General features: G+C 38.4%; 1 protein-coding gene across 1 annotated transcript in view; it reads left to right on the plus strand.

Annotated features, from left to right (window-relative positions):
* Positions 1-673: 673 nt before the first annotated feature.
* Positions 674-17,482, plus strand: part of FRZB (frizzled related protein) — a 40,608-nt gene continuing 23,799 nt past the window's right edge. The window contains exons 1-2 of the mRNA XM_007935069.2: positions 674-1,151; positions 7,936-7,983. Coding sequence (XP_007933260.1) covers positions 674-1,151; positions 7,936-7,983 — 526 coding nt within the window. The remainder of the gene's footprint in view (positions 1,152-7,935; positions 7,984-17,482) is intronic.

Here is a 17,482-nt window from a genome sequence, read left to right on the forward strand (position 1 = left end):
CGTCCCTGTGGCCCCGAGGTGGGGAAGCGAAGAGCAGCAGGGCTGGAGGCGCAGACCTCCCCGCGAGGCTCGGCCCGCGCGTCCCTCTGCCACTGTGGCCGCGGCAGCTGCCAGCCGTTCACCCCGAGAATTCCATCTTCCTCCTTGGCCTACCGGACTCCAGCCTCTCTTACTGCATCCCTCTCCACCCCACCCTGCGATTCGGAGTCCCCCTCCCCGATTTCCTCGCCTTCCTCCTGTCCCCCCCTTGGTCATTGAATGCTGCCTTTAGCACCTTTTGGGATCTAGGGGCCGTGACACCCCGCATCCCCAGCTACCTCGGCTGAATTCTTCTTTTGTTTTGATCTCTTCCTCTCCCCCTCGGGTTTTCCGCTCCTCTGATTGATTGGCGAGGTCCGGTGCTTCTGCCCGAGAGCGGAATAAAAGGGTGCCGCTGCTCCTGCGAGGCTCAGACGTCGGCGAAGAGCCGCCGGGGCGGGAGCGGCGCGGGCGGCGGTGGACCAGGGCGCAGCCGTGGGACCTCATTGGGGGAATTTGATCCTAGGAAACTGGGAGAGTGCGGGGGGAGGAGAAGCTCCGGATCACTGAGTCCACCTCGGTGAGGAGGAGGAGACCGCGGACGGCCTCTGGGCGGCCGCACCACTACTGCACCCCGTCCCATCGTGCCGGGAGCATGGTCTCCGGCAGCCGGGGAGGGATGCTGCTGCTGCGGACGGGGCTGCTCGCCCTGGCTGCTCTCTGCCTGCTCCGGGTGCCCGGAGCCCGGGCTGCAGCCTGTGAGCCCGTCCGCATCCCCCTGTGCAAGTCCCTGCCCTGGAACATGACCAAGATGCCCAACCACCTACACCACAGCACCCAGGCCAACGCCATCCTGGCCATCGAGCAGTTTGAAGGTCTGCTGGGCACCCACTGCAGCCCAGACCTGCTCTTCTTCCTGTGTGCCATGTACGCGCCCATCTGCACCATCGACTTCCAGCACGAGCCCATCAAGCCCTGCAAGTCGGTGTGCGAGCGGGCCCGGCAGGGCTGCGAACCCATCCTCATCAAGTACCGCCACTCGTGGCCAGAGAGCCTGGCCTGCGAGGAGCTGCCGGTGTACGACCGCGGCGTGTGCATCTCTCCTGAGGCCATTGTCACCGCGGATGGAGCCGGTAAGTACAGTCTGAACCCTCCAGCGCTCAGCCTCTTCACGACTGGAGCCCTTGTTACCCGCTTTCACGCCAATTCTTTTCTGATCACTCCTCTCTCGAGCACCATTCCCCTTTTTATCTCACCTTATTGCCCTTTCAAATTGATGTCCTTTATCCCGTATCTGATCTTTCTGAAAACTCCATTCATTCCACTCACGTCACTTTGGCCCCCAGTAGTGACCTTTCACTTTCCACTCCTTGCTTGTCAAAGTAACCATATTTTGCATAGTGGGGCTCTTTTCTCACTTTCTTAATTTGTTTATGATCCCTAAGCTTTCTTACCCATTCTCACACATCAAGTTTCTTCCTCTTTAGTGTCTTAGCTGCTGGTTAAGATTGTGCCATTGTACCGGGGGAGGGGGTACCCAGAAAACTGAAGTCCTATTTTCTTCTAATCTCTGAAAATACCAAGATAATTTCAGTAACTTTCCTCCAACCCACAGATGTTAGTGGTGTGTGTTTGCTCAAAATCCAATTTGAGCAATTACCGTCACCTAAAATTTCCTCCTGCATCCAAGGAGATAAATTGTTCTTCCATTCCAGACTGAAGCAGCTGTGAAACATTGCTGTGCACTGCTAATTAGCTTCTGTGACTTGCTCCAGCCAGAGCTGCCAGAGGGAAATTGCCGGGCTCTTTTCACATGCCCACATGCCTTCAAGTCATTTTGTAAATGGCATATGGATGAAAGGAGTTATATTAAGCTTTGTTATCATCATGCACTCATGTAATGTTATTTTTAATCTCATCCTTTTACCACCTACGCAAGAGTAATCCATCTTTATCCTACTCTTACACTCTGCCAGTAACTTGTCTTCAGTACCTTATTTCATGCCCTTTCTCAGTGACTACATCAACCACACATTCATTTCGATCTTTATCATAAAACTTTATTACAGTTCTACACTTAATGGAATCAATCAATCACAAGTTGTTTTCACACTAGCATTTGGTCTAATTATGGCATTCAAAGACTCCAACTAGACCTAATTCACTGTGGTCCATTTAATTCTAAGTGTCATTCCTACCCTCTAAACCAAACCTCAGATTTCATCCTTCATATACTTTAAAAATAAACCCAGTCCTTTATGAGTGGTTCTCTTTCACATGCTCCCCGGATTGACGGTTGAAGCTGTGTCTGCCTGCTTGCTCCCGTCTCTGTTCATTTCTTGGCCGTTCGTTTTTTCTTCCTTTGCCTGCCAACTTGCTTAGTCCTTTTCTAGGTGATGGTTCTTGGTTATCAGTGCATTGATTTGGAAAAATCAGGGAGTCTTCTGCTACTTTCTGTGCACATTAGCTCACATAACCCAAAGTGAGCAGGGAAGTGGGAGGTACTTATACAAGCAGTTGGAAAACCAAAAATTGAACAAAAAAATTTCGAGGACTTATCAATGATCACCTGGTTTAGGTTACAACCTTTTGCATATCTATTTTTGTAACTTTAATCAAGAGCCAGGAGCTGGTTGTATAAAATAATCAGAATTATTGATTATTAATTATTGCGCATTATTAATTTGTGGGCTAAAAAGGCACTCATTCTTAAATCTCTGTTGTCACTAAAGCCCTTGGCTCTGCAGACTTGGGAAGAGTCTTGCTCAATACAGTTGCTTCCCTGGTCTGTCAGGCCCTGAGATGTATTTGAATACTGGTGTTCCTCTGGGCCAAGGGCTAGGAATTAGGTGGCAATGGTTCTCCCTTAAAGGAGAAGATACTCTCTTAAACCTCTCTTATAGATGGACCCCAAATGAGAGAGGTTTGCAAGGTTAATGGCCCTCAAATACCCTGCTATTCAATTTTGAGAGGACGCAGTATCGTAAGTACCCCTCCCCCCAATTACCTATCACTGTGGACCGAGCCTAGTACAATTTTCTCATGGAAGTTCTCCAACAGAACATGTGTGGAAACATCTGTCAGTACATGGAACTTAATTTCTGAGCTTCTGTAAAATGTTTTAACAAGTGCTTTTGACAATATCCTTGCTAGAAAAATAAGGAGTAGGTGGTAGTTGGAACTGGGTTTTATTGATGACCCCACCCACCCCCATTTATCATAACCTCCAGCATAAACCTGAGACAATGGTGGAGGGTGGAGGTGAAGGGGAGATGAGAGTGGAAAGTGGGGGTGTGAATTCTAGCCTGGAGGATCCCCTGGCTTGCAGGGCTTGCTTGCTGAAAATTGCATTGCCTATGCTGGGTCAAACTGTCAGACACCTGGAATTACTTAGGAACTACCACATGTGGCTTGTTTAATCTTAAAATGCAATATATTCTGTAGTCCAGTGGGATATAATAGTTCACAAAGGAAGTGTTTTTGTTTCTTTTTCTCCAGGTATAAACAAAGTCCCTGTGTCTTGCGACTAGAATCTATCCCAGACAGATATTAAAACGAGATCTCCCTGAATAAAATGCAACTTGACTTTCACATTCCTTCAATGTCAAGAAGAGTTTTTAAATCCTGCCATTCATGTGGAACTGTTTCCCCATTGTACATTCTGGCTCCACAAACAAGCTAAGGACATTTTAAAAAGCAAAGTTCTATTGAAATGGATTATTGCTTCAAATTGCTTTTCATTTTCAAAATCCTTAGGGCAAACGTACTTTTGTAGTGCAAAGGACACATCTTAACCATTACTAATTAATTCACTTTAAATTTATTCTTCTTATATATTTTATATTCACCACAAGGTTGTGGCTACATGTTCAACTACTTTGAAGTAATTATCTGAGAATACAGCTCAATTTAGTCATTCAGCCAGTTAAGACATTTAGTGCAATCTTTAGTATGGCATGATGAGTAAAGAGTACAGGTTTGGAGTTGGGCAAAACAGGGTTCAAATCCTGACTCTTCCCATGTTAACTGTTATAGAAAAATCATATAACCTCTCAAAGGTTCAAACTTTTCTTATCTGTAAAATGGGGACAATACCAACTACATCCCAAGGGTGTGGTAAAACTTAAATTGAGTAACATATAAAAAGTATTGAGTCCAATACTTTCTACACAGCAGCTCTTAATAAATTGTTGCTGTGCTGTTATTTGACTATATCATGATTGCTATAGCAAATTAAGGTATATTTTCATTTTTTTAGTGGATATGTTGGTAAATGCAGATACAGCCTAGAATTTTATCAGTTCAGCTCTGGGAAACAAGTTTCACACTGGGACTGATTTGGAAAAGCAGATCTTATGTCTTCGGAATATACTAAGTTTGTATTTCCTTTCATACAAATAAACCTAGATCTCAGACTCAAGAGGAAAAAAAAAAAAAAAAAGACTAATCTATGTCTGTTAATTACAAATAGTTTATTTCAGAAATCAGGCATTTAACAAAATTTATGGTATGCTATTTAACAGTTATTTATATAACACCCACAGTTTGCCTGCCAAGGGCTTTATAATCACTCTCAGTCATAGCTGGTTTTCATGGTAGTGTTAACTTGTCACCCCAGCTCTTGCTCAACAGATTTCTCTAGGCCTTCTTCCGACTGGCAGGGCTGCGCCAACTTTCACATGCATGAACTGTTGTTTAATCATTTCGCCACTCTCTGAGGAACAGGCAGCCTTTTCTTTAGCCCTAGTCTACAAATATTTGAGGGGCCAAATACCAAGAAGGAAGGAGAATTATTTAGTGTGATATGAGGAGGAAAATGGGATGGAAAGGAGAAATGGAAATTTTAGATTAAGACTAGAGAGAAACATGATTCTAAGGGTCCTTCATTAAGTAAAAAGACACTCTAGATGGACAGGGAAGAGTATTTCAGAATGTTACAGTATTTAATTTTATTTACAGCAAACGATTATCAGCAGTAACAGACTTAGGGACATAGGTCTTTGACTCTATGCAGTCCTCAAACTTTATTTTAATCATTCATTTTTAAAATTTCATTCCTACCAAACTTTCAAATAGTTATTGCTATAAATAGAAAAAGTGACCATATTTGGAGTTTCTATTAGATGTCTAGAAAGGAGAGAACAAGAGCCCACTATACAAACATAGGGGAGCTCTGGTGGCGTAGTGTCTAAGGCACTTGACTGCTAACCAGAAGGCTGGCTGTTCAAACCCACCAGGCACTCCTCAGAAGGAAAGTTGGGCAATCTACTTCCATAGTGATACCGCCTTGGAAACCTAGGGAAGGGGTTGTTATGAGTTGGATAGCTTGGATAATCAACAGTTAGCTATATTTCTTCATTGTATAGAAAACCACATTGTTAGTGTTACAGGCTCTTAGTTGGTTTCTCAATCAGGTTCTCCAGAGAATCAGAACCAATAGGATAGACTGAGAGATTTATTTTAAGGAATTGGGCTACATGATTGTGGGGACTGGCAAGTGTAAAATTTTAAGGCAGACCAGAAACTAGGTAGGAATTCTTCTCTGGGAAACTTGCTTTTGCTCTTAAATTGAAGAACTGAATGAGGGAGGCCCCCCACTTTATCGAGGGTACTCTCCTGTACATAAAAGCTCCCTTCATTATTCATCAACTGCTGATGTTCACACATCTGCAGTCATAGCAGCACACGGATTGGTGTTTGATTAAGTAACTAGGTACTATAGCCTAGCCAAGTTGACATAAAATTAACCATCACAGTTGGAATTTCAGATTTGCCATTTAATTTTGTACTCAGGGCAAGTCATTTGACAGTGACATTGACTGGAGATAATGAAGAAAAAATGAAATCTTCATGTAAAATGATTAATAAATTGCAAAGCATGATATATGTTTAACAAAACAACATCATTGGTAGAGGATATATGGTCATTCTTAAGGATCATTAGCAACAACAGGAAAAAAACTAGTGGTATTTACCATGTGTAGGATGCTATCCTATGTGCATTATCCATATTAGCTCATTTAGTTTTCATAATAACTACATGGTAGGTACTGTTATTCCTATTTTGCAGAAAAGGAGACTGAGGAATATAGAGAAGTTAATGGCTCGTCTATTAATTTCATAAAGTTGGCAAGATGAAGAGTTAGGGTTCAAACTAGAGCCTGCTCTACACTATACTTCCTCTTTTACTAAGAAAAGAGATGATTTCTAACTTTGTATAAAATCTGTTTTGCTTTTTGCATCGTGTTTAAAATGACAAAATATTTTCCATTGCATTTTGAAAGCCTGTTTGTATTTGGCTTAGGAGAAGAGAAGGTAGCCCTGGACTGTGATTCCAGGAGATAAGAGAGTACAGCTTCACTGCATTTCTAATATAACAGAGAATGTACATTCCAGCTGCTCATATCTAACCCCAAGCCTCTCAATCTAAGCATGGCCCAGAATGAACTCACCATTTCCTCATCCTCATCCATACACCTATTCTTTTTCTAGTATTTTCTATGTAGGTGAGAGAGACCACCTACCCTAGTTGCCCAGGCCTGGGAGTTAGCCTTGATTCCACTCTTTTCCTATTTTGTCACATTCAATAGGTACTTTGTTCTATTGGTACTGATGTGTTGACATTCCAGTTGTTGTTGTGTACTGTCTAGTCAATTCTGACTCATAGCCACCTTATAGGACAGAGTAGAACTGTCCCATAGATCTTCTAAGGTTGTATCTTTATGGAAGCAGATTGCCATATCTTTCTCCTGCGAAGTGGCTAGTGGGTTCAAATCACCAAATTTTTAGTTAGTTGCCAAATGCTTAATTACTGTGTCACCAGCGCTCCTTTGACATATAACTAGGAACTATGTCTCAGCATGGTGTTTTGCTGTGGTACTCAATGTTGTTTATTAGAGGCTACTTTCTCAACTAGAACACAGAAGACCTTTATCATTTCCTGGTATTTATGGGATCATGAAAAGAATAAATAACAATTTCTAATGATTGCTATGTCTATTAATTGCAAGAGAGCTCTGGTGGCATAGTGCCTAAGGCATTTGACTGCTAACCAAAAGGCTGGTGGTTCAAACCCACCACCACTCCTTGGAAGGAAGGTTAGGCAATCTACTTCTGCAGAGATACCATCTAGGAAACCCAAGGAAGGGTCGCTATGAGTCGGGACCAACTCCACCACAGTAAGTTTGGTTTGGTTTTGGTGTTAATTGCACTGGCTTACATAATCTCTGGATGGTAGTTTTCCTTTCTATTGAAGAAGTCTTTAGTCTGCAGTTATCAAAGGGCACAAGAATACTTTCGGGATGTTTTCTTTAGACACTAAGGATTTAAATGTACATCAGCAGTGTGATTCATTTATTTTCTGAAGAGGCATATTTGGTTCTTTAAGTCATCAAGTCACAAGTGAGTGCCCAAGATATGCAGAGATTTTATTGTGATAAAAATATGGTTCACAAATTTCATGAAATTCAAAAACTGAAGGAGTTATTCATTAAATCCTGAAATTTAATACACAGATGATGAGGATTTAAAAAGACTATCCTTACTGGGGGAGCTCTGGTAGCATAGTGGCTAACACACTTGCCTGCTAACCAGACAGCTGGCGGTTCAATCCCACCAGCCACTCCTCGGAAGGAAGGTTGGGCAATCCTACTTCTGTAGTGATACTGCCTCGGAAACCCAAGGAGGGGTTGCTATGAGTCGGGTTTGTTGTCGGGTTTGACAACAACAACAACAAAATCCTTACTGGACCAACAAATAAGTGAGTGCCAACCTTAGGACATAAATAATCCATTTTGTTAAGACACTTAAGGTCTTACCCAAATCAAGCTTGTGACTGATTAGATTTTTATATGGGAATGCTTGAAATAATGTAATAATAGATATCTTCTGGTTCTCTATTCTGTCACCTCCTTTCAGATTTTCCTATGGATTCTAGCAATGGAAACTGTAGAGGGGCAAGCAGTGGTGAGTAGATCATTACCTTTTTTTTTTTTTTTTTTTTTAAACTTTCTATTGTGATTTGGGTGAATTTTTACAAAGCAGATTTGTTTCACATTCAATAGTTCATACAAATTCTGGTTTGTGACTATTGTTAGGTTCCCTGCAGTGTCTCCCCCTTCCTCCCTATGGTTGCCCTTTCCCTGTGTCCTTCTGGCCTAGCATTCCTGCCTCCCTACCTTTCTCCCTATGCAAATGCTGCCCTCCTGAGCTCCTGTGGTTGATGGTTCTAATGCATCAAGCAGTGGTGAGTATATCCTAATCTTTTTGATTTTTATTTGTGGGTTAAATTAGGTTTTGATATAACATAAATCTTCAAGTCTTATTTGTGGACATTTGTAACCTACATTTTAAGGTAAATGTAAAAAAGTGTTTATATTAATTTTATTTTTTTAAAAATTAACATGTAAATTTGACCTTTTCTTTTGGTGTACAGTTCAACTGTATGTGTATACATTTGTGTAATCACCCCCACCACAATCAGGATACAGTTCCATCACCTAAAAAACTCCTTTCAGCTGTTCTTTATAATCACAAGCTTTCCCATCCCACAATCTACTTCCATAGTGATACAGCCTCGGAAACCCAAGGAGGGGTCACTATGAGTCGGATCTGACTCAACAGCACATAACAACAACAACAACAACAACAAGAAGTCCTGACATTTATTGAGATGTTCTCCATCTATAACTCTAGTTTTGCCTTACTGAGATTATGGTATAATTGGAACAATGGCATATGTAATCTTTCTATATCAGCTTTTTTTCACTCAGCATGATGCCTTTGAGATTCATCCAAGCTGTTGCATGTGTGAACACTTCATTCCTTTTTTCTTGCATATTTCATTACTTTGCCATTTGTTTTGGATTGTATTGCCATTTGTTTATTCATTAAACTATTAAAGGATGTTTGAGTTGTTTTCAGTTTTGGTATGCATGAATAGTGCTCTATAAACATTTTATAGTGCACAGATTTTTGTGTGATCATAAATTTCCATTTCTCTAGACTAAATATCTAAGAATGGATTCACCAAGTTATATATAGGTTAAGTGTACATTTAACTTCATTAAAAACTTCCAATGTTTTCCAAAATGCTACTGTTCAATATGCACTAGTAATGTTTGAGAGTTCCAATTGCTTTATGTCTTCACTGGCACTTGGTATTGTCAGTATTTAAATTTTAGTCATGTTAATAGGTGTGTAGTGATATTTCCTCATGGTTTTTATTTGTATTTCCCTAATGGTTAATGATGTTGAATACTTTCTCATGTGTTTATTTGCAACACATAAATCTTCTTTGGTGCAGTTCCTGTTCAAGTCTTTTGCCCATTTTTAATTGAGCTGTTTTCTTACTGTTGAGGTTGGAGAATTCTTTATGTATTGTAGATATAAAGAACCATCTCTTGGTTTCACTGACTGTTCCTCTATTATTTTTACATTTTCAATTTCATTGATTTTTACTCTTTAATATTTCTTTCTTCTTGTTTTGGATATATTTTCTTCCTCTTCTTCTTTAATTTCTTAATATGCAAGCTTAGATTATGATTTGAAATCTTTCCTTTTTGTAATAAAAGTAATTATTTCTATGTGTGTTGTTGTTGTTATGTACCACCGAGTTGGACTCAACTCATAGTGACCCCTCCTTGGGTTTCTGAGGCAGTATCACTACGGAAGTAGATTGCCCCATCTTCCTTCCGAGGAGTGGCTGGTGGGTTTGAACCGCCAGCCTTCTGGTTAACAGTCAAGTGTTTTAGGCACTGTGCTACCAGAGCTCCCATTTATTGCTATAAACAATATATATATTCCTCTAAGAATTACTTTATCTGTGTTCTACAAATTCTGATAGCTTTTTTTCCTTTTCAAAATGTTTTATAATTTCTTTTCATATATACTCTTTGACTCATGGGTTATTTAAAATTGTGCTATATAATTTCTACATATTTGTAGATTTTCCTATTATCTTTCTGTTAATTTCTATTCTAATTCTATTATGGTCACTGAACATCCTTTATATGATTACAGTTCTTTAAAAGTTGTTAAGATTTATTCCATAGTCTATCTTGATGCGTATTTCATGTGCATGTGAAAAAAGAACGTATTTTCTGCTATTGATAGGTGAAATGTTATATAAATGTCAATTAGATTCAGTTCATTGATAGTCTTATTCAGTTCTTCAACAGTCCTGTTGATCTCCTGTCCATTAAATCTATTGATTACAGAGAAAGTAGGTTTAAATCTCTAAGTGTTATTATAGATTTCTCTATTTCTCTTTTTAGTTATGTCCTTTTCAAGTATTTTGAAGCTCTGTCATCTGGTGACATATTACCTAAGGCATTTGACTGCTAACCAGAAGGTTGGCAGTTCAAACCCATCAGCCACTCCATGGAAGGAAGACTGGGCAATCTACTTCTGTAAAGATTTACCACCTCGGAAATCCAAAGGGGGTCTCTACGAGTCAGAATTGACTCGATGGCAATGAGTGAGTGAGTCATTTGGTGCATACACATTTAGGATTATTTACCTTGTCGTAGTAAATTGACCCTTTATCGTTATACAATATCTTTCTTTTTCTCTGGTTATTCTCTCTGTTCTAAAGTTCATTTCATCTGATATTAATATAGACACTCTGTTTTCTTTTGGTTAGTTTTGTAGGGTAAATCTTTTTCTATCCTTTTACTTTTAACATACCTATATCATTATGTTTTAATAAATTCCTATACCTTGTAGAGTTGCATCATGCTTCTTGTTGTTACTGCTGCTTTTTATTTATTCTACCAATTTTTGTCTTTGGATTGGTGTTTAGAGCATTCACGTTTAAGGAAATTATTGGTATGTTTGTATTTTCGGCTACCAGTTTATTATTTGTCTTCTGTTTGTTTCCTTTTTCATTTGTCCATTCACGTTTAAGGAAATTATTGGTATGTTTGTATTTTCAGCTACCATTTTATTATTTGTTTTCTGTTTGTTTCCTTTTTCATTTGTTTCCTATTTTTTTTTTTTTTTTGCCTTCTTTTTGGTTATTTGAATGTATAATGTTTATATCTGCAGAAAACCTCAGGAGATAATGTTATAATTTTTTCTTTCAACCATCAAGTATGTTCTAAATAACGGAAGAGAAAAAAAATAGTCTATTACATTTAACAAGATGTTTATCATTTCCATTTTTCTTCCTTCATTGCTAATGTTCTGAGTTGCTGCGATCATCTTTCTGTTGAAAGAACTTCTTTTGGCGTTTCTTTTAAAGCAGTTCTGTTAGAACAAATTCTCTCTTTTCCTTCATCTGAAAATGCTCCCACTTCACCTTTATTCCTGAGGATATTTTTCCTGGATATAGGATTTTGGGTTGGCAATTCATTTAGCATTTTAAAATGTTGTACTTACTTCTGGCTTTTATGGTTCCTGATAGAAAATCTTCAGTCATTCAAATCATTGTTCTCCTTACATAAAGTGTCATTTTTCTCTGGTTGCCTTCAAAATTTCTTTTAGTTTTCAGCAGTTAGATTGGATGGATCTGGGGATTTATTTCTTTGGGTTTATCATTTTAGGGTTATTTGAGCTTCCCGAATCTATAAATTTATACCTTTTGCCAAATTTTGGAAGCTTTCAGGCATTATTTCTTAAAATATTTGTTTTTGTACCACATTCTTTCTCTTGTATTTCTGGGACTATGATGATGCCAGTATTTGATCTTTTGGTATTATCCCTTAAGTCCCAGGGACTGTGTTCATTTTTCTTTTTCAATCTTTTTTTCTCTGTCTATTTTGTATATTGGCTCATTTCTCTCATTCAGTCTCTTTAATCTGTCATCTCCATTCTGCTCTTGAGCCTATCCAGTGAGTTTTATTTTGGTTATTATTTTTTCCATTAAAAATTTCCATTTGTTTCTTCTTTATATTTTTTTTTTGCTGAGACTTTCTATCTTCCCATTCATTTCAAATGAACAAATAAGGAGCTCTGGTGGTGTAGTGCCTAAAGCATTTGCCTGCTAACCAGAAGGCTGTCATTTCAAACCCACCAGCCATTCCTCAGAATGAAGACTGGGAAATCTACTTCCATAAAGAAGTAGAAGTACTTGCTGGAGCATTTTTTTTATAATTGCTGCTTTAAAGTCATTGCCATATAATTTCAACATCTGTATTATCTAATTGTCTTTTCATGCTACAAGTTGAGAATTTCCTAGTTCTTCGTAGGTTGAGTAATTCTGGATGGTATCTTGGAGCTTTGAGTATTATGAACACTTAATTTTGAATATTTTAAGACTTTGAGTCCTATTAAAAATCCTATGGAGAATGTTGATATGTTCATTTTAGCAGGATTCAACACAGGATGATTCAAACAGTAAATTCTGACCAGCCTTCTATGGGTTCTCATTTTAAAATCAATTCCATTTCCAAAGCCTTTGCAGTACCTTTCAGATGTATACATGTATGGACCATCCCGTGGCCAATAGGAGACCAAGGCAATGGTCTATCCTACAGTTAAGTTTTCAAAATCTATACTATTTAGTGTCAAATCCACACATGCCCAGCTCAGGGGGTGATCCCAGCTGTTTATAAGGAACTGTGAGATTGCCTTCCCAAGTTCTTCTCTCTCTGTAATCTCCCTGGTACTATTCAGTTCCTGGGACTCTGATTTTTGTTTCATTGGCTCCAAAGCTGGGGATTTATTTACCCTACTCTGGCATGTTCTTCCTATAATTGCTCCTGAGTGTGGAGCCAAGTGGAGAGAGGACATAGAAAAAGCAATGTACCCCCTGCAGTCTCTTGGCCCATAAGTCCTTCTATCAAGGAGAAAGTTTCCCCTTCCTTAGAATTTTGGCTTCCTGAGGGCCTCATTTGCTTTACTGTTTGCTGCTACCACTACCCCTGGATTGCTTGAGGCCTGAGATAGAAGAGTAGGGAGTGTTAGGTGACTCTTTTTGCACTTCTTGAGCCAGACCTAGAGAGCTTCTTCAAGAGAATTCTGTTTGCATGGATGCCAACTCCCAGGTTATGGGCTGTGTTGAGTCCATGCTGTGGATAACAGAGAGGGAAAATGGTAGACTCACCATCTTCATCAGTTTGATGGAAGCGGTCGTCTGTCCCATCTGCCTGCTGCTATTTACTTTATACCATCCTTAAAGAGCTGCTTCATTGATTCCTCTCACTTTTATAGTTGCATTCAGTGGGAGACAGGATGGACTCTGCTTATTCCATCTTAGTATAAACTTTCAAAGAAAGTATGGCATGCATGCAGAAAAGTGCACAATCATAAGCACACATCTGAGTAAATTTTGAAAAGTAACCATTCTCATGTAACTACCACAGATCAAAATATATAACGTTATCAGTATTCCAGAGCCTCCCTTGTGCCTCTTTCAAATTACTACTCCTACCCTTTTCCCCAAGAATAACTGCTATCAGGAATTTTCATATACACAGATAAATTTTGTCTGATTTGAATTTTATATAAATGGAATACAGTGTTACGTGGGGGTGTGTGGCTTTTTGTTGTTGCTGTTCTTCATTATGTTGTATATATCAGTTGTTTCTCATTTTCATTGCTATATCACATGAATATACTACATTTTTTCATTCTAATAATCATGGTTATTTGGAATGTTTCCACTTTTGCTATTAATACCAATGCTGCATTTGTTTCTACAAGGATGTTTTAAGTACAATTAGTTACTATATATTTCTTCTATTTAACTTCTTTTTAGTAATTTGCACTGATTTGGGCTAGTATGCCCTGCTTTTTTTTTTTAAGGTATTTTATATCTGGAAGATGAACATTTATGATTACATAAAATAATTTGCAACATTGATTTTGATTTGCATGGGACAATTTTCACTGTTGATTTCCTCTGAATCTTATCAGAGTAACAAATGTTTGACTTAATATGCTCAGACAAACTTTTATCTTTTTAAAAACTTAAGTGAATTAAAATTATTTAGATTTATTTTGTTACCTTCTTGATGTAATTGACAATGTTCTTTAGTGTCCCAAATCAGCTAGAAATCACTGGTGTCTAGCAATGGTATTATTTTTAAGGACCATCCCTACTATTATGTTTGGTCAAAGTAAACCAGAAAGCTCATTTAGGTAGTAGTGCACTGGAGAGTCAAACTTTCTGGTCAAATGCAGACATACACTATCAGTTTTCCAGAAGCTATTTTAGAATAATATACCACTTCAGCGTGTAGAGGAGAGAAGAGGACATTAACAAAATTACAAACAATATACAAAAATAGTTCAGCTTATAGAACTACCTAGAATGAATAAGGAGCTCTGGTGGCGTAGTGCCTAAGGCATTTGACTGCTAAGCAGGAGGCTGGCCATTCAAACCCACCAGCCACTCTGCAGAAGGAAGACTGGACAATTTACTTCCATAAAGATTTATCACCTCGGAAACTCAAAGGGGATTGCTTTGGGTCAGAATTGACGGGATGGCAGTGAATTTGGTTATTTATTTATTTATTTTAGTTAGAATGAATGTAGTGCTCCTTACTTCAGAGTTTAATGTTCCTCTTTAATGAATAGTTTCTTGGTGTAATATTTTCTCAGGGATGAGAGCAAACAAACAAACAAATAAAACCAAAGCTCATCATGCTTATGAAAAAACACACTAACATATTCACAGTTTCCAAAAGGAAATTTGATTTGTTCCTACTCAAAATTTTATGCTTTGGTGTAATGTAACAGCTGTGGTTGATCATACAAAACAGGAAATGAAGAAGACACAAAAAATATTGTAACCCACATAGCTCCTCTTTCAAACACGTCAAGCTATTTCTCTTTGGTATTTGGAAAATAAACTCTATCCCTCCAACTAATTTATTCTTTGCCTCAAAGTATAGTAATTTTAATAGGGAGCAGAATGGAAAAAAGGGGAGCTTAACAATTCTTTGTTTTTTGGAGATAATGATTCTGAAATGTTTCCAATTTGAGTGTATATATTGCTTTTCCAAAGATCTCCTCTCATAATAAAGAGTAGAGCCTTTTTGGTATCTCCAGCATGGAATATGGAGAAAAACAATTTATGTTCTATTCCACAATGTAGACCAAGTGTCAAATCAGCACAGAAAATTAAGGGTCAATAAATAGGTACATTTTTATTAAAATAATTCCAAAAAATAATTTCCATACTTTTCTCTTTGTGATGGTAACCAAATTATGAGTTTTTACATTTGAAAAAGCACAAGCTCTCCAGAAGGGGGAGATGTAGTTGGTAAATTCTGACACTAATTAACTATCTGAGCATGACCGAGATACTGTACTTCTCCAACTCTGTCTCCTAAGATCAAATCAGATTATATTGACCTCTGAGTTCCCTTCTGATACACCTTCAAATTAGGGAAATATTAAAAATACCCCTAGTATAAATTGGGCAGTGTTTTGTGCTGCTGTGCTTAGGGTCACTATGAGTCGGAGACAACACAATGGCACCTAACAACAACACCACCACTATAAATCGGATACTCTGCCAGAGTTTTCACTAACCTCTTCCTGGCCCTACTTCAAAGTCCTCCGGAAACACTCCTCTGGGTGGCAAAATGGCAGCTGTTGAGTAATTGGAGGTTCCTGAATGCATGTGGCTGCCATGACTGCCCCAGCCATCACCACTACCACCCCCTTTTTTTTTTTATTGTGATGGCCTATCCCTGGCTTGGGAGCTCTGATAGCGTAGTGCCTAAGGCACTTGACTGCTTATCAGAAGGCTGGCAGTTCAAACCCACCAGCCACTCCTTGGAAGGAAGATGGGGCAATCTACTTCCGTAGTGATACTGCCTCGGAAATCCAAGGAGTGGTCGCTGTGAGTCGGGTCTGACTCGACGGCACATAACAACAACAACAACATCCCTCGCTTGGTTAGTATAGACCAATTTTCTTTCCTTTTCCAATCCTTTCTCATCCTTTTTGGCCCCTTACCTACCAATTTTGGTAAATTACAGATGTTCTAAATATTTACTGTCTTTAGAGGTTGAATTAACTTCTACCCTCCTTTGGAAGAGAATTATAATAGATTAAAAATAGTATTTTTATATTTATAATATTTTTCATTACTTTGCATCAATTGACAATATTGACTAATTCTCTCTTAATCATTCTTCTCCTTGAAATATTACACAAATTGTTCTAGTTCCTCTCCTTTTGTGCCCCAGCTGTGGACAATTCCCAAGCCTCTGTGCCTGGCCTTTGCTCCTTTCTCCTTACCATTATTTCTTCTTACTGGAGTTCATCCAACTGCAAAGATTTTATCATCACCTTGTGAATCTAGTTCTGACAGTGCTCTCAGGTGGAGTATCACTTTTCCCTTCAATAAATAGCTCTGGCTGGATATACCATTTGTACTTCAAATTTAACATATTTAACAACTAAAGTTATCTTTTTTATTAAAATTTCCCTGTGCAGATTTCTTATTTGGTATGTGACACCATCATTTCCCCAGGACTCTAAAACTTCAGGACCAGGGAGTGTTTCATTCTGCAGCACATAACAACTAAAACTTCACAGTTAATTAGCTCATCCATCTCACTGTCCATTAAAAATTTAATGAATACCTATACCAGCTGAGTATCAGACATACTATATGCAAAGTCCATGAAAAGAAGGAAGTGAGCAGTTGATTCAAACTAGCCCCTTTTTCCACTTTTTTTTTGTCTATGCACTTGACATTGAGTAGTAGATACATAGTCTTCTGAGAGGTTGTGACACCCACTTTATATTCTTATTATTTGATGTCTTTAGAGTATTGGCATTCCCTAGATTGTGAACAAAGTTCCATTTCTTAATCTGTCAATAAGTCAAATTTGTACAAAGTTGGAACAGTCAGGTATGGTTTGCATCTAATATCAGTCAAATGTTTGTCTTAGTATATAGTATGTAGTGTGACTTTCTATGCATAAAAAAAACCATTAATGAAACACTTCCAGATAGTCTAAAACATCTTTAACATAATAATACAGTAATAATGATATTTTGACATGTGTCACAAAGTAGTGTCCATTTATTATTCCAAACCATTGTAAGTACCATAATTTTTTTTGGAGGGGTCAATACATTTTTTTTTTTTTTTTTGCAGTGTTCCCTCCCCTCCTCTCCTACCCTTGGCAACCAACAAAGAAAGTTTCCCTCCGTATATAAACTTTTCCTTGATCCTCCACAACAATGAACTGATACTATATTTGTCCTTCTGTGATCGACTTATGTCACTCAGCATAATGACCTCCAAGTTCATCCATATTATGCGGTGTTTTGCAGACTCTACATTATTCTTTAGTGCTGCATAGCATTCCATTTTATGTGTGTGTCCATAGTTTGGTCATCCACTCTTCTGCTTTAAATCTTAGAGATAAGTCCTTTGCCAGATACGTAATTATCAGCAAATACAAATTTGTTGCTCTCATTTTTGTTATGTGCTTTTTCATAGTGTCTATTTCTTTGTTCCATATAATTTTCTATGCTGAGCTCATTTTGTTTATGA

The sequence above is a fragment of the Orycteropus afer genome, unplaced genomic scaffold (genome assembly GCF_000298275.1).
Source record: "Orycteropus afer afer isolate SDZICR_OR568_19922 unplaced genomic scaffold, OryAfe1.0 scaffold00001, whole genome shotgun sequence".
NCBI classification, from domain to species: Eukaryota; Metazoa; Chordata; class Mammalia; order Tubulidentata; family Orycteropodidae; genus Orycteropus; species Orycteropus afer.